The sequence below is a fragment of the Gossypium hirsutum genome, chromosome A05, assembly GCF_007990345.1.
Source record: "Gossypium hirsutum isolate 1008001.06 chromosome A05, Gossypium_hirsutum_v2.1, whole genome shotgun sequence".
Taxonomy (NCBI): domain Eukaryota; kingdom Viridiplantae; phylum Streptophyta; class Magnoliopsida; order Malvales; family Malvaceae; genus Gossypium; species Gossypium hirsutum.
In genome coordinates, this window is record NC_053428.1 from 2,843,244 (window position 1) to 2,860,221 (window position 16,978).

Sequence of the window (16,978 nt, forward strand, 5' to 3'; positions counted from 1 at the left end):
TTTCTTTTGATTTTCTTTGATAGTTTTCAGAAAAATTGTTAACAAAAATGATTAAGTAGTATTTTTTAATTCATACAATAATCCTTTTAGCCCTCAGCAATTATACATTATACTAATTTATTTAATTTTTAAATAATTTAATAAATTTAAACTTTTACAGTAACAAATTATAACAATTTAATAATTTTATTCAATAAAAAATCACACATGGATAAAAGAAATAATCAATTGATGTGTAAAAGTTGATATTATTTCTTTTAAAACCCAAAAGTAAATTGGTAATCATATTCCTGTAAATGGGTGATGGTACTATCAAAGCATCAACAGTTTTCTCCGATATAAAAAGAAGATTCAAAAACAAATAATGACAAGTTGAAGCAGATTTTATTAACCCAAACCCACAAAATTAAAAATATCAAATTAAAGTACCTCTACATAAGACAGGGACTAATAATAGAATTTAATAAAAGAACCTTATGTATAGATACATAGGTAAACTTCTCATGATAATGTAAATAGAGTTACTGTTTTCACCGTACGTTGACCCTAAACCGAACACCATTGTTTCTGCTCCACCGTCTGTAATTAGCAACTTTTTTCTGCTCCACTGTCTATTCTGGCCTTCTCTCCATAGGGAGGCCATTGGTTTCATTCACTTCCTCGCATTCAAACCCAAATTACGAATCCATTTTCATTTCTTCTTCATGGCTTTCCTCAAATTGGTTTTCCTGATTTTCATTCTCCATTCATTTATGCCAATACCCATTTCTTCAACCCCTTCACTAAACAAGGAAGTATTCGCTCAAATCCGACCCCACTTCCTTGATTTTGCAAAGAAACCAGAGATTATGGATTGGATGGTTGGTATTAGAAGAAAAATACACGAGAATCCCGAGCTTGGTTATGAAGAGTTTGAGACTAGTAAGCTTATAAGAGCCGAGCTTGATCTGATGGGGATCCCTTACAAATACCCAGTTGCTGTTACTGGTGTTGTTGGCTATATTGGCACTGGCAAGCCTCCTTTTGTCGCACTTAGAGCAGATATGGATGCTCTTGCCATGGAGGTAGTCTGTTTTAATATTGTTGATTTTAGTCAATCGATAAAAAAAAATACCAATACCTTAATATTAGATTAGTGCTTAAATATTCAGTGCAGTTTATACATGAGTTTGATGTGATGGAATGTTGTTGTTGTTGTTGTTTTAAATTACAGGAGCTGGTAGAGTGGGAACATAAGAGTAAGGTTCCTGGAAAGATGCATGCTTGTGGACATGATGCTCATGTTGCTATGCTTCTTGGTGCTGCAAAGATGCTTCAAGAACATCGAAATGACTTACAGGTTCCTTGCAATTATTATTTTTTCCATGTTAATTAATGTAGCCTCTGCAAAATATTAGCTTCCTAATATGTTAAGTGGTGATAATAGGGAACAGTTTGCATGGTTTGATACATCTGCTGTTCATGCTAAATATAAAACCGGTGTTTAATAGGGAACAGTTGTTCTTATTTTTCAACCGGCTGAAGAAGGGGGTGGGGGAGCCAAAAAAATGTTAGATGCTGGGGCAGTAGATAACGTTGATGCCATCTTTGCACTCCATGTATCTATTAAATTCCCGATTGGTGTTGTAGCGTCCCGTCCTGGCCCGATTTTAGCTGCAACCAGTTTCTTTGAAGCTGTAATAAATGGAAAGGGGGGACATGCCGCACTTCCTCAGCATACAGTAGACCCAATTTTAGCTGCTTCCAATGTGATTGTTAGTTTGCAACATCTAGTTTCACGTGAAGCTGATCCCTTGGATTCTCAGGTAATCCCTTCAAAAGTTTTGTCAAACTTTCACTAACTCCATCGAAGTGTACATAACCCGTATGCAATTTTACAGCATTTCAATTTATGGTTTGGTATAATGAAACTTTTATTGCTTTTTTTCCCTCTTTTGATTTCAAAGCAAATGCATTTCACTTATAAATTGTGCTATAGATATTATGTTAATTTCTCTGACTCTTGGTAAGATTTCACTTGTATTCAAGATCCTTGTGAATTTCATTTCTGTTATTGCTTAAATGCCAAGATAAAAAATTTCAATTTAACTAGCTTAAAAAATATGATCTTGTTAAGGTGGTTAGCATTGGAAAATTCCAAGGAGGTGGTGCATTTAACGTCATTCCAGATTCTGTTACCATCGGTGGCACTTTTAGGGCATTTTCGACAGAAACCTTTGTTCAACTTAAACAAAGGATCGAGGAGGTATGTTTATTACGAGAATAGCTTGTTGGAAGCTTAAGATGGCTTCTTTTCCATCTGCATTGGACTTCAGGAGGGAATTTTCTTTTCCTGCTTTTAAGAGTGGAAGAGGAGAATGGAACTTCTGTTATAGAGTACTCTGTGATAAATGTTAACTTACAATGCGAAGCTGCAGGTTATTACGAAGCAAGCAATTGTACAGAGATGCAATGCTAAAGTCATATTCCATGAAAGTTCCTCTTACCCTGTGTGCTTCAACAACAAAGAGTTGCATGAGCATTTCAGAAAGGTTGCAGTGGAAATGTTGGGCGTGCATAATGTGGTAGAAGCAGTAGCTAATATGGGAGGAGAGGACTTTGCATTCTTTTCGGAGGTGATTCCAGGACTTTTCTTCTTTCTTGGAATGAAGAACGAAACTCAAGGACCACTTCAATCAGGGCACTCACCCTACTATACGGTTAATGAAGATGTATTTCCATATGGTGCAGCTCTTCATGCATCATTGGCAACAACTTTCCTCTCGGAAAATCCACCCAAACATACTTCACCACCGGAAGGAAGTTTTCATGATGAACTCTGAGTGATAAACTTCTGCGATGTCATGCACATATCTACTTGTATGGCTCATACAAACTGTTTTGAATTTATATGTGGATGGAGCATACCGTTCGAAACTCATAATGCTTCATTCAACAATGTTGTCCTGTGACTCCTGTCAGTATTTGTTATGGATAAATGAAGGCATTAAGTTAGGAAAATGCCAATATTTTTAAACATTTCTCTGGATGCACATTGATTGAAACTTGATTACAAGCATGCTATTGATTGCTCTTTGCTTTTTTCATTTTGCTCAACCCCAACGGAAAATGGATGTTGAGTTCATAATAAATTAAGGTGTTTGTCGACATATCTTGATTTAATTGTCGTCATAATTTTGTTGGTACATCAAGATTTGAGGGGATAGATTTTGAATTTTGAATTTTTAAATAGACATGATAAAATTTATAAACATTAAGGGTTAAATTTGTTGATTTTTTATATTTAGGATAAAATTGATAAAAATGTATAAATATTAAAGGGTTAAATTTGTTACTAAACTAATCATCAGCTATGACAATTAATGAGAGAATGACTAAAATATTTAATTTTGAAAAATTTAATAGCTAAATGAGAAAAATTAAGAATTAAATGACCCAAGTATAACGAGCCAATAGTTTAGTAATTATTTTTGTATTTTAACCTTATTATTATTACTGCTCAAACAGGCTCCCCAAATGTGCAAAGTAGGCCCTGCCTAGTGTCCACAGAAGCCACTAGAATGCAAATGGGGGCCCAATCCCTAGGGAGGCTCTCACAAGTGTAACAAGTTCGAAACGAGGCACTTTCGAGAAGAACCTAACGGTTTTGTTATGTGGCAGAATGTGTTGGGAGAGACTATGAGATCTCAAAGAGTTTTAAGTTTAAAATAGATACCAGAATCTTATAGAATTGAGTAGAATTTTCCGGAAGTAATAAATTACTTTAACAATGTGTAAAATTGTTAAGACTATTAGGCGGCATAATTTTAATCATCGGATGTAATAAATGTTAGCCATCTAATTGAAGGGATTTTATCTATATAAAGGAGACATCTTCCCTCATTTGTACAACTATTCTCCCTAGTCTATTTACTATCTAAATAAAAAGGTAAATTAAGTTTTGATTTGTTAGTATTAAATTATTTACTAAATAATTAACTTTTTTTGTTATTTTGTTATCTTATTAATGAATTTTTTAATTTTTTATTTAAAATTTACTTAATAAATAAGTCTTAATTATTATTTTCTTTAAACTTTAAAAATTAAAAGGTTAAAAGATATTTTTTAAAGTAATCAAAAGTAAATATCTTATTCAATGACATTTCTAGAAAAATTAGTTGGGTTAATTGTTTTAATTTTGGATAATCTAATGATCTGTTTTTGGTGTGATTGTGTTAATAATTCGGGTAGCACAAATATCTTGTCTTAGGCTTGCTTTTATAGATCCAATATATATTTAAAAACAACAAATATCTTTTATCTCTAAAATTTAAAATTATTTATGTAACACTTTTTTATTAAACAAACCTTAAATAATAAAAAAGTAAACAAATATAGGAGTGACAAACAAAAGTTTAAAAAATGTAATAATTAGCAGGGATATATGCAAGTTATCATTTTTATATTTTTTTTCTACAAAACACAAATCAATAACTTAATTAAAAACATATTAATGATTCATGGTTATTACATGTAACGATTCAAGTACTCAACTTACCAACTTAGACCTCAAGGTTGCTAATGACATTCATAAATATGATGGAACAATCCTTGAGACATCATGAGGTGGTTACAATACATAGAAAATTGTTGATAGTATTCAATATCAAGGCATCAATCAAGTTTACATTATTGGAGGAGATGGAACCCAAAGAGGTGCAACTATAATATTTGAAGGGCTTAAACAGCAAAATGGTATCTAAACTACACTAATTTTCTTAAATTGGTACTGAAATATTTTTTTGGGTCAAAATTGTTACTTAACCTATTAAACTATTATCCATTTTACCTAAAATGTTAGTTCTGTTAAAAAAAAATTCAGTCAATCATAATTTGCCACGTAAACCTCTATTTATTTTACTCATCTTCTTATGTTTTATTGTCATCAAACCATTTTTATGAGATTTTCTTACATTTTCTCGTCAACCAAATACTCAACAATGCTTCCTTGTGCAAAGTTTCCATCATTTTATCATCTTTCAGTTTCAACTGCTTCTACCATCTTCAAGTTTCCAATCTTCTTCTTTCTTCACCTGATTCTTTTCTTATACAGGGATATAGAAAACCTAAAAAGACTTTTAAGATTTCAATCTTAAAAAAATTTAAAAAAATTATCTAAGAAAATAAAGTTTATATTGAAAACCCAGAAAATGACGAAGAAATAAGAAAATAAGGAAATAAGAGCTCGTGGAGGACTAAAGCTTCCTGATTTTCTGATTTTTAATTTGATTTTATTATTATATTTCCTTTTCTTTTTTCTAATGATGATCATCCATGTTTTTGCGTTTTTACCAACAATGCCTACAAGCTTTTATGTCAGCTATATTTTCTACCTCAAATCCTTATTAATCCTTCTCCCTCTATCTAGTTTTGTTTAGTCCTAACTTTTTTTTTATTTTTATTTCTTCAACATGGATTTTCAATAGAAACTCTATTTTTTTTAGTATAGTTGAGGTACTATTTTGTTGTTTAAGTTTATTCGAGGTGATTTCTTTAATAGAATACTCAATCTCATTTATATTCAAATTTGTGCATATTAAAAGAAAACTTGTTTCGCGCTTTGCAAGAAATTAGGAAGTGTAGTCTCAAAGTTTCAGTTGCTAAAATCCCTAAAATGATTAACAACGACATCCCAATAGTCTTCTTGAATTGTATTGAATGTTACTGTACTAGAATTTTGTTAGTACATAGTTCTAATTGTTAGCATTAAATTTATTTAATCAAATATCATGTCACATGTGTTGAACAAAATTGAATTATCAACTAAATAATTAACTCTTTTTTTTCTATTTTGTTATCTTATTAATACTTTTTAAATTTTTTATTTAAAATTTACTTAATAAATAAATGTTAGTTATTTTCTTTATCTCTAAATTTTAAAATTATTTATATTATACTTTTTTTTTAACTAAACAAACTTAAAAAAAAACAAATATAAGAGTGACAAAGAGAACTTGAAAAAATGTAATAGTTGTAAAAAAAAGTTGAATAAAGAAAATAATCAATCACCTCTTAAAATGGAGTGTAGGAGCTTAATAAATCTAGATTATAATTTTATTTGAGCAAAATAATTTCTTTCTAAACTTCATATCGCACTCTCAACAACACTATTAATGTTGTGTTAATATCTATGCTAGTTATGCTTTCTTAAGAAAAAAGTCGCATGTGGATAATATATTGACAAATAGATTTCTTTGTTAATATATGTCATTAGTAAAGTAGGTAGTTAGTGTTTTAACAAAACAGAACTTTCTTTGTGTTCTTTGGTTAAAAACGACAACTAATAAATGATAAAATTTGTAGGTAAGATAATAAACTCTTTAATTAAAAGTGACAACAAATAAATGATAAGAGTTTTTATCGTGAATATTAAATGCATTATTGTAATTTTTGTAAACATAACGCGTTACTATTAAAAAGAATAAAAAAAACTAAAAACTATCTATCAACATTAGATTGTTACTATGCCAAGACTTATAAAAGCTATCTATTGTGTTTTGTTTATTGCTATGCTAAAACTTTTTTTTTTATCAAACTTGATATCCGTCTTTCAAGATTCAATTTGATGTAATGAGTCATTAAAGTTCATGTTTCGCGTGCTTATTTGAACCAAAAACGCCAAATTGAACCTTAAAGTTGAAAATTTCAAACCCTTCACTCCTAATTCGATTTCCATTATTAAAGTGAAAAACAAATTTGAAGTTGCGAAAATTTCAAACCCTTCACTCCTAATTCGATTTCCATTATTAAAGTGAAAAACAAATTTGAAGTTGCTCCTGAAATTAAAAAAGGAGAGTAAAAATCAAATTTTAAAAAGAATCCCTATGTTCATATTTACAGATAAATTAGTTTCTCACCAAAAGATTCCTTATGTTCATATTTACAGATAAATAATATTCTTTGTTAGGAATTTCTCCTAAAATTATTTAAAGAGACTTCCCAAAACAAAATGCAGAATGGTATTAAAAAAGAATATAGACCCCCGTAATTCGTACCATATGACCGGTTCTTCCTATTGAAAGAGGTTAGGCTGATTATTCAAGAACATGATAATCATTGCAGACCCACAAAATAATGAATTCAAAGACTAAATTTAAATTTCCATGATCACGAGAACATATAGAAGAATCAAGTGGGAAATCAATTACATAAAACGAAAATAATCTATCCATTCGTTCATTATTTTGGACTCCACATTCTCAGATAGTAGTATTTCAAATCATTCTCCATTCAGCCCTAACTAGTAGAACAATTAGTTTCGGCAGTGAATGCAGGGAGGGGAACGGCAAGTCAATTACAGCATGGATGAAGAGGAATCGAAACTCATAGTAAACCAAAAATTAAGATAATTGATAACAATATCACATAATATCTAGCAAACAAAATGGCAGTTCAATCCAATCCTTGAAACCAATATCATAAAAACATTATCAAAAGAAAACAAAGACTTAAAATCCATCAAAGCTTTCAACAAGGCTTCTTGCCTTCTTCACCTACATAGATCTCTTACTTCTCAGATGAGTTAGGTCCCCTCTTTTTGCCAAATCCAACCACTGTAAAAAATTCCCAAAAACTCATTATTAACGATCATTTAGTTTCAGTGATTTGCCTAGTCGATTACCAAATAAGAAAAAATAAAGGAAACTGAAAGAGAGAGAAAAAAATAAACACCTGCTGTGACGAAGCGTCGGTTGTATTGCATCCGCTTGTAAGCGCGGCCACGGGGCTTCTTCTTCTTGTCTTGCTTGGCCACTTTAGGAGTTTGGCCTCTCACCTTCCCGGCACGAGCTAGAGATCCGTGAACCTTACCTGAAATAACAAAACACGATTCGATATGATCAACACCAAAAAAAAGGACCTAATACAATGAAGAGAAGCTAAAAAATGAAGATTTCAAGATTTACCCATGGCGAATAATTGTCAAAAGACTGCTCTTTTAGCTGCTGCGCTGCTGGCTTTTGATTTCGCTTATGGCGGTGAGCAGAGAATGAGCAAAGGAAATTTATGGTTAGGGTTTTGGTAACTTATATAGAGTTGTTAATATTTTGGGCTGGCTTGATACGATAAAGTTGAATTTGGACCTTTCAATAGCCCGAATAAAGCCGTATCATTTGGTTCGTATGGCGTCGTATTTGGGCTTTCTAGTGGACTTTCAAAGGAAATTTTGTGAGCCCGTCATCTAGTTTTAAGAGATGTTAGAGACTAATTTCATTTTTTTCCCATATTTAATTAAAAATCTTAATAAAATAAATAATATTTAATTAAATAATTTGGATTATGTGGATGGATTTAGTAGATGTTATTATTGATCACTGCATCACTTGTAGTTTTAGCATTGATTCACAAAAAGTTTTTATGTTTAGTGTTTATGGTAAAAATGATAAGAGATGGATTAAGACAATTGTGGGAGCATGTTAAGGATATTCAGGATAGGATTAATGATAATCATTGGATAATTGTCGAGGAATTCAATGTCACTCTGTGTGCTTGTCTGAAAGTTTTTATTTCCATAGGGACATGAAGAATGTTGTAACCATGTTTGCATACTACAATATGTAAGGGCTCTTCTAATCCAAGCTGGCTCTTTTGGGGATAGCTTGGATTAAAGCTTATGTACTCCACTAATGCAATTTAAGTTGCAACTAGAGGTGGAGGAAGCTGCTGAAACTCAGATGTTGCTTGCAAGTAGAAATATCTAGTTAGTAAAATTTGGAATGGAATTAGAGCAAGGGTTGTAAGGGTGACACTTTCGGTTTTTACTTTACATTCTAAACCTCTTTCTAAATACGTTTGCGTAACAATTTATTGCTCCTTAAATAAATAAAATTTGAATAATAATAATAATATGTGTTTTAGTTTTATCTAATAGATTTAATTTTATAGCTATTATTATTTTTTAAAATAAAGCAAATTAAAATAATTTATTGTTGAAAAATAAAAATTTAATAATTAAAAATAAATATATAAAGAAAATTATATGCTTGTTATATCCTTAAAAGTTTAAAAAATTAGACGCAAAATCCCCAATTCTTAAGTATTGAATATTGATATTTCAGAAAAAAAAAACGTATAGAATATTGAAGATTGAGTCGTAAACGACGGCGTATAGTTGCCCTTGTTTACATTGGAGCTTCGAGATTCAAGTAACAAGCTCAACACCCTGGCCATCTTGTATGAGTTTTCAATTGAAGACGGCTCACCAATTGATTTTAAAAATGAGGAAACTGGCGAGACAAATTCGAAATTCCGAAGATGATAAGTTCTCTCTCCCCACCGTCGACGATGCTCGTCCCATGGATATCAACGGTCTGTCTTTCCCTTTTACATTTTTTCCCCAGATATCAAATCTGTTTAATCGATTTATAATGATCCAAAAAAGGGAGTTTTTTATTTGTTTATTTATTTATTTTGTTCTGTTTGTTTTGAAATTGACAGAACAAGAGGAGTTGGTTCGTTCTCTTGAAAAAATGCAAGCTTACCAAAGTCTACAATGGAAGGTCGTCTATTTGCTGTTTCATAATCTTAAAATTAAAAAAAAAAAAGATCTTTTATTTCCAACCCTAATTTCTTTGCTTTCATTATCCATACTTAGTAATTACTTTATTTTATTTTTTTATCTATAGAGCGTGTTTGCAGCATTTCTCTTTTGTTACTCGGCGTTTCTTCTATACTCAATCTATCAGCAGACCTTATTTCCATGGGAACTGGTATGAATTTACTCATATAGATAATACCCAATACCTTAACTTGGGCCAAAAGCTTATCACCATTGCAGATCATAAAACTTATGGAATTGATAATGTAATTGGATTATGAAAGGTCCATGATACACATTGCTTTACAATTGTATTAATTTTGTGAGTCCATCGGTTGATTGTATACCATTTATTTCCTTTTTCTTATTACATTGTGGTTGCAATTTGATTAACAGCGGTACCATGCTTACTTCATGGAAGATGTTGATTCATGGATAATAATAACTGCAGGTTTGACACCTTGCTTATCTTCATCAATATGTATTCATTTATTGCCTTGTCATGCCTGATTTGGTTTTAGATATTTTCCAATATTACATTCAACATATCTGATATGGTTTTGCTCACTGTTAGATACAGTAAATTTACTAAAGCTTATATGTTAACAGATTGGCTAGCTGTTTTGGCATGCTCAATGGCCATTATGGGTCTATTCAATAATTCAAAGGATCACAGAAAGTGGATATGGTACTCATGCTCAATTGGCCTTGTGCTTGCAATTTTCTGGGTATACTATATGCTGAGGTACATACGAGTTTCGAATTTTAATTCCCAAATTTGATTTTTGTTATCTGTATTGGTTGTCTTGATTGTTCCATGGAAATTTGTTAGAACAATATATGATACTTAATTAAGATAATTTTGAGAAATTCTTGGTTTTGCTGAAGTTTATCTTTGGATTCATCAATCTGGATGTTCTAATATCCAATACCCCGTCACAAGCTAACTGATGCAATATGATAATTTGCATGGTAGAATGCCAAAATTCCGTTGGGATGTTATCTGGCTTCCTCTCGGGCCCTTATGGTATATGCTCTATTTCTCTGAACTTTCTTTCATCTTCATATAATGCATATCAAATTCTTACCTGTGCAACGAACTTGCAGTGGAGCTGGGGTATGTCTCTATGTTGATAATCTCCTTTCTGAGTCATCAGAAGAAGTAAGAAAGCTCAGAAGCTATATGTATGCATTCAAAGCCGGCTAGAGGTATCAGGCCATTTTGGTTTTGGCAGAACTCTGTTCAATTGTTTTTTCTCATTTGGATGTTTTTTTTCTCCAAATCTGAGTCTCGAAAGATGATTTGGAAAACGAGAGAGGTTGTTTTGGAGAATAGAAAGAAAGAATGATGATGCCAATGGTTGTAGTTTTGGACTTGGAATCCTATGTAAGTTCTTTTTTTTCTTATCATACTTGTGACTTCATTATAATATATTTGTATAAATATGATACCTCATATATTTTAACATTTTCGTGTTTATTTTCTAATAAAAAACCATTTGTTACTTATATGACACCTTCCCCATTGGGACATAATCGTTAATAAAACTTGGTGCTTTCCTAATGTTCATGTGTATTGGCCAGTTGTAACCATATTGTTCACGAGAGCTAAAACGAGTGAGAAGTTCCAGAAAATTTAACATAAATCCAAACACTCATCATTTGAATCTATTTATAAAGCTCTAAACTAAAGCGACAAGCTTAAGAATCTAAATAACACAAACCAAATATTTTTAATGTCACAATTGTAAAACTAGTCAAAACTCTGATGAAACTTGTAGGAGAACAAAATGCAAGTAAACAAGAGACAGATAAAAATTATTCCTCATCGTCATCAATGACCTTGGTGCCTAAACCCTTCAATCCTTCAGCTGGGATTTCAGCAACCGTTACTAGAGAGTAAAGCTCCTCCTTGGCATCTTCATCGTCATTTCTCTTGCGAGCGATGCGAACCCTAATCCTTCTCGGGACACTTCGGATCCCTCTGCTCCAGATGTGCTTGTTCAGCTTGACATCAACTCTCACATCCTTTGTCCCCATGGCTTTTTCTGCAAACTTCCTGATCTCCTTGATAGCCTTGGGAGCTTTCTTCTTGAATGTGCTGTTTCAAGACATTAAAATGAAGATAAATAAAAAATAAGTTACTCAAAAACCTTTCACCATTGTGGAGGAAAAGCTGCTCTCACTGGTTCCACCACAACTCATCCGAGTCAACTGTAAACAAAAACTAACCTGTTGAAGCTACAAACATGTAGCTCTTACTATTTAAAGAGCCAATTTAGACATAGTTAGGCTAAGAAACGATATTTCTAAACCATTGTTGTTTTCCAACAACAGTGCTAAACAATACTCTACTTCCAAACAAAGGTATACTAAGCTACAGAGTTAGAAATAACCTATTCCACCCAATTTAACAGCGGAAGTATAGTAAAGCTATTAATGTTAAGAGAACAAAACTTGCATACCGTGATAATGCAATATTTGACATTTGTATAGCATTATTTTCCTCTAATTAAAATCCATTCCTTCAACTTCAAAGCACAATGTTACACACAAAGGCAACACCACCATTATGAATCTCACGAATATCCATTAATGGACAGTGCAAAAACATTTCATTCAAATCATCATGAATCTCACAATCACTTACATCCAACTCTAAATGATTCCTTGTCACAATGAAAACCGTTATGACTGTAATAGCTAATCCACTTATGCGAACTTGGATTCCATGTACACTTAGAGGTTAAATTAACAATACGATTGATACACAATATGGGAACATTGGAAAGAGTAAATAACTCAAGCAACCAGCTTTACAACCAAACAGAAACCCAATAAACATGGAGTACAATACTAAGAAAAGGAGGAAAAAGGAGAGTGAATGAATGAGAATGAAAAGATAAGTTACCAGCCATGAAGGCGCTTGTGAAGGTTAATGGTGTACTCTCTGGTTACCACCTCTTCCTTTCTTCCTCTTGTTTTCTCAACCATTGTTACTCACTCTAGAGTCAGTCCTTACCTGCATTCACTCACCCCTTGTTAGTTCAAAATAAACTGTTAATATATTAAAAAAAAGAGAGAAAACAGTTTGTAGTTGCTTCAAAAAAGATCCAGTTTTTAGTTGGAATTTTTGGAAATCAAACGGAGGTGGAGCATTGAGGACCTGGTGGCGTTTGAAGCTGCTACACAAAAGAGAGGTGGTGCGAAAGTGAGGGGAGAGCTGAGCTAAAAACGAAACACAAAAAACCCTAATGTGAAACAGTGTCGTTTGAAAATAGTAATGGACTGTGGACCTCCACTTTGATTGGGCCTTCACTATGACATCCATGTCCATGGTAAAAGACACTAATAAATCAATAAAAGAAATGTCCAAAAACCAAATCGAGTATATTAATATAATATAAAATGCAATTAAGGATAATTAGACGGTGTATTTATATTAAATAAATCTTTCATTATATTGGTGTTGATTTATGAATCAACAAGATATGAGATATAAAAACGACTAAATGGGTATCAAATTCACCAAATTATTATAACAAAAAGAATTACGCACTTAATGTTATTATTTTTCTTTTATCTTGACTAATAAATAAATATCACAAAAAATAATCATTATTTTAAAAAAAATATTTCTAAATTTTAATTTATCTTTCTTTCATAATATATTTATTTTAATAAATATTATCATTTTAAAATATTATTTTACACCCACGAAGTGGATGTCATAAATTTTATTTATTATAAAGTCCTTTGTTTTCAGAAAAAATAAAAAATATATATATTTTGTAATAATTCTGTTTAATTAACCAAAATTTTTTAAAAAAATATAAAAAAATATAAAACTATACAGCGAAACCCATTTAAGCCAGTTTTTAAAAAATATTATTAATATTTTATAATTTTAAATATGTACTCAATTAAATAAAGAATAATTATTTAAATAATAAAAATATATATATTTAAAAGTTGAACTTAAATTCAAAATTTTACGTCCAAAGTGTCGAAACCATTTTTAATTTTAAAACGTGGATCGACTTTAAAAACATGGATGAAGTCGCCACCAATTTTTTTTGATGTGCAATTGGGTCACCTTATAAAGCATTTTGGTCTACGAATGTTAAGAAAACAGGTTCGGGAATCAATTACATACGATGAAGGATTAGCACCCTCGTAACGCCCCAAATCGGTACCAAATTTATTAATAATGTCCTTATTGTTGAAAATTTTAAGAGATTTTAAAATATAATTCTTTTAGAAAATATTTGAACGGTTCATTTTGGGATATTAAGGCTTATTTGTTCCAAAAGGACAAAATGTCGCACCCAGCACGTTAGGATGCAACATTTTAACCCTCAAGACCCAAATAGTCCCTTAATTTTCCGAAACCTGAGACTAGAAGGATATTTAAACATTTAGATGACCGAAAAAACCACAACCCAGCACGTTAGGGCATGACTCTTTCAGACTTCCAAACGCGAAACATTACCTTGTTTTATAAGACTTTCGAAAACGATCTAAAGTCAATTAAAAAATGTATTTATTTAATTTATTTTTTGAAAAAAACGAAAAAACTAAGAACTGGCTTAAGTGAGTTTAAATTTGAGTCGTTATACCATATAAGGAAACAGGTATGTCATTGTGAAATATATAACAATAATCTAATGCAACAATATAATACGACTAAATCATAACAGGATCAGAAGATATGCATATAAAGTAAAAGGCATAATTTAAATTGAATATATATGCAAAATAACATAAGAAAATATTTTGAAGACCGAGGTATACTTTGAAATGGGATTTAAAAGAAACAAATGTATGAATAAAATATAATACATATATATATAAAAGAATATGGACAGCAAGCAATATGAAATCAATAATAATATATAGTGAGGAGTAATAATGTAGTGAACCGAAAGTTACGGTATCGGAAATTGAGTCTTGAGTACTGTTTTCGTGAAATTTATTCATGAATATTTATTAGAAATATTTATGAATTATAGTTGAATGGTTATTTAGTGTTTAATTAAGTGAAGTAGCTTGAATTTAGTTTAAAGGATTAAATTGCATAAGGAATAAAAGTTTAATTATAGATTAAAGAAGTAAAAGGGACTAATCTAGCAATTAGACCCTAAGTGCCATGTGTGTGAATGTATGATATAACATGTGTAATAGTTGGTATATATGTGTAATAGCTATAAGATATTTTATGTTATAGCTATTACACATGTTAATTTTATATTTATTATAGGTTAATAATAATATAATATAGTATAATGAATAAAGAATAATGAGTAAAGAAACATAGAAAGAGTTACAGAGAGCAAACGTGAGAAAGAAAGAAAGAAAGAAATAGAAAAGGGAAATTTGAGGATTAAGGCCCTAAAGCTTGATTGGTAAGTTGTTTTAGCTCATTTTCTTATGATTTTTATGTTTATGGATTCCTTATTGAGTCTATTTTTAATTGAAACAAATGGCATAGTCATTGGATTTCTGTACAGGAAGAAATTTGATTCGTAGTGCACAAGGGTCAGAGTAGCCGAACCCTGAAACAGGGGAGACTTTTTCTAATAAACTGTACTAATTGGCCTGACCAAAAATTCTAGAAAAAAATTAGTAAGTAGATATATGAGTCTAGTTTCAGGAAAAATTTACGGAATTGGATTTCGAGTTTCGTAACTCGAGATATGATTTTTTTAGCGACCGTGACGTAGATGGATAGTTTACTACGAAAACTGTTTAAGTGCTAAGATAAGTTTTGTAATGTCTCCTGCTTGACTCCGGCAACGGTCTCGGGTAGGGGGACGTTACAATATTGATTGGTATCAGAGCTAATTAGGTTTAGTCGGTTCTAGGACTAAATCGAATGTCAATGTGAATCTAAAGGTACATGCCATTACTGAGTCAAATTTGAGTTGAGATTAGATGCTGATATGTTTGTTGAATATTTTTGTTTTATAGCATTAAGAATGTCTGATAAAAACATTGAGGATACTGATCAAGAGATGTATAGTGAAGATGATGAACCGTATAATGTGAATGAATCGGAGTCTGCAACTCCAAGTGTAAATCCAGTGGGAAATCAACCGAATGTTGGAAATGATAATACTGAAGTCTTCAGAATAATCGCCAATGCCCTTCAAAAAGCGGTAGGAACTATGCTTGCTACGTCCTCTATCCCTACTACCCGAAGAGCTCCAATTAAAGAATTGAGAAAATATGGAGCTACAGAATTTTTGGGTGCAAAGGGAATTAATTCGACTACTGCTGAAAATTGGTTAAAGACTACAAAGAGAGTTCTGAAGCAACTTGAATGTACACCACAAGAAAGCTTAGTGTGTGTTGTCTCATTACTGCAAGAGGAAGCTTTAGTATGGTGGGAATCAGTGATTCAGAATGTACTTGAGGAACAGATAAGTTGGGACTTCTTTCAAAAAGAGTTTCAAAATAAGTATTTGGGAGAAATGTACATAGAGGACAAAAGACAAGAGTTCTTAACACTGAAACAAGGTGAGATGCTTATAGTGGATTATGAACGAGAATTTCTGAGATTGAGCAGATATGCCACTGAGTTTGTACCGACTGAAGCCGACCGATGTAAAAGATTTTTAAGAGGATTACGTGATGAATTTAGACTACAGTTGATGCCTCTTAGAATCACTGAGTTTGCAGATTTAATGGAAAGAGCTAAGATGATTGAACAAATTCTCGGAAAGGATAAAAAGTCTGAAGTTGCTCGTTCGACTGAAAAACGTCCCGGAATGGTTAGTTCAAGTCCACAGCTTAAGCGGTCAAAGGAATCACGAGGTAATTGGAGATTTAGTTCTCGATCGGAAAGGAGTTGTAACGCCCCTTACCCGAGACCGTTGCCGGAGTCGAGCACAAGGCACTACTAAACTTATTTGAGCACTTAACCAAATTTAGATAATTTATATCATACTTTTCAGACAAGCTGTCCAACTGCGTCATAGTTGCTAAATAATTCATATCTCGAGTTATAAAACTCGAAACCCAAATCCGTAAATTTTCCCTGAATTTATACTCATATATCTACTTACCAATTTTTTTTATAATTTTTGGTTGGTCCAATTAGTACAGTTTATTAGTTAAATCCTCCCCTGTTTCAGGGTTTGGCTACTTTGACCCCTGTGCACTACGAACCAAATTTCTCTCTGTACAAAATTCAAATAACCATGCCGTTTGTTTCTCTTAAAAATAGACCCAATGAGGAATCCATACATATACAGTATGACTCATAATTATTTTTGTGAAATTTTTAATAATTTTCTAAAATCAGAACAGGGGAACTCGAAGTCATTCAGACTCTGTCTCACCACAATTTAAATATCTCATAACATAAAATCCAATTGCATGCACCGTTTCCTCTATATGAAA

The 16,978-nt window shown here is 31.7% G+C and overlaps 4 protein-coding genes across 5 annotated transcripts; 2 read left to right on the top strand and 2 right to left on the bottom strand.

The window, feature by feature from the left end:
- Positions 1-485: 485 nt before the first annotated feature.
- Positions 486-3,148, top strand: LOC107958735 (IAA-amino acid hydrolase ILR1-like 4). The gene is made up of 5 exons (XM_016894583.2): positions 486-1,064; positions 1,214-1,339; positions 1,491-1,805; positions 2,117-2,245; positions 2,418-3,148. The coding sequence occupies exons 1-5, from the start codon at positions 705-707 to the stop codon at positions 2,820-2,822; spliced, it is 1,335 nt and encodes a 444-aa protein (XP_016750072.2). The 5' UTR covers positions 486-704; the 3' UTR covers positions 2,823-3,148.
- A 4,220-nt stretch (positions 3,149-7,368) lies between these two features.
- LOC107958736 (40S ribosomal protein S30) lies at positions 7,369-8,110 on the bottom strand. The gene is made up of 3 exons (XM_016894584.2): positions 7,944-8,110; positions 7,711-7,848; positions 7,369-7,592 (listed from the first exon to the last, which is right to left on the bottom strand). The coding sequence occupies exons 1-3, from the start codon at positions 7,945-7,947 to the stop codon at positions 7,546-7,548; spliced, it is 189 nt and encodes a 62-aa protein (XP_016750073.1). The 5' UTR covers positions 7,948-8,110; the 3' UTR covers positions 7,369-7,545.
- Positions 8,111-9,081: 971 nt separating this feature from the next.
- LOC107958737 (uncharacterized) lies at positions 9,082-11,083 on the top strand. 2 transcript variants are annotated; one of them, XM_016894585.2, is made up of 7 exons: positions 9,082-9,345; positions 9,475-9,536; positions 9,663-9,746; positions 9,971-10,025; positions 10,184-10,319; positions 10,551-10,601; positions 10,682-11,083. In XM_016894585.2, exons 1-7 carry the CDS (start codon positions 9,213-9,215, stop codon positions 10,779-10,781), a joined length of 621 nt encoding a protein of 206 aa, XP_016750074.1. In that variant the 5' UTR covers positions 9,082-9,212; the 3' UTR covers positions 10,782-11,083. The 2 variants fall into 2 exon arrangements, 1 of the variants encoding a protein (XP_016750074.1); XR_001700715.2 differs by having other exon boundaries at positions 9,086-9,345; positions 10,463-10,601; positions 10,682-10,857.
- A 179-nt stretch (positions 11,084-11,262) lies between these two features.
- LOC107958738 (60S ribosomal protein L31) lies at positions 11,263-12,899 on the bottom strand. Its single transcript, XM_016894587.2, has 3 exons — positions 12,741-12,899; positions 12,486-12,596; positions 11,263-11,675 (listed from the first exon to the last, which is right to left on the bottom strand). Exons 2-3 carry the CDS (start codon positions 12,566-12,568, stop codon positions 11,393-11,395), a joined length of 366 nt encoding a protein of 121 aa, XP_016750076.1. The 5' UTR covers positions 12,569-12,596; positions 12,741-12,899; the 3' UTR covers positions 11,263-11,392.
- Between the last annotated feature and the right edge of the window lie 4,079 nt (positions 12,900-16,978).

Bases quoted from the DNA above. Each gene is read 5' to 3' on its own strand.
- LOC107958735 (XM_016894583.2), top strand. From the start codon at position 705: ATGGCTTTCCTCAAATTGGTTTTCCTGATTTTCATTCTCCATTCATTT. The intron at 1,340-1,490 runs GTTCCTTGCAAT...GGTGTTTAATAG, and splicing joins AACATCGAAATGACTTACAG to GGAACAGTTGTTCTTATTTT. The intron at 2,246-2,417 runs GTATGTTTATTA...GCGAAGCTGCAG, and splicing joins TTAAACAAAGGATCGAGGAG to GTTATTACGAAGCAAGCAAT.
- LOC107958736 (XM_016894584.2), bottom strand. The intron at 7,593-7,710 runs GTGTTTATTTTT...AATTTTTTACAG, and splicing joins CCGACGCTTCGTCACAGCAG to TGGTTGGATTTGGCAAAAAG.
- LOC107958737 (XM_016894585.2), top strand. From the start codon at position 9,213: ATGAGTTTTCAATTGAAGACGGCTCACCAATTGATTTTAAAAATGAGG. The intron at 9,747-9,970 runs GTATGAATTTAC...TTTGATTAACAG, and splicing joins CCTTATTTCCATGGGAACTG to CGGTACCATGCTTACTTCAT. The intron at 10,320-10,550 runs GTACATACGAGT...TTTGCATGGTAG, and splicing joins TGGGTATACTATATGCTGAG to AATGCCAAAATTCCGTTGGG.
- LOC107958738 (XM_016894587.2), bottom strand. From the start codon at position 12,568: ATGGTTGAGAAAACAAGAGGAAGAAAGGAAGAGGTGGTAACCAGAGAG. The intron at 11,676-12,485 runs GTAACTTATCTT...GTCTTGAAACAG, and splicing joins CACAAGCGCCTTCATGGCTG to CACATTCAAGAAGAAAGCTC.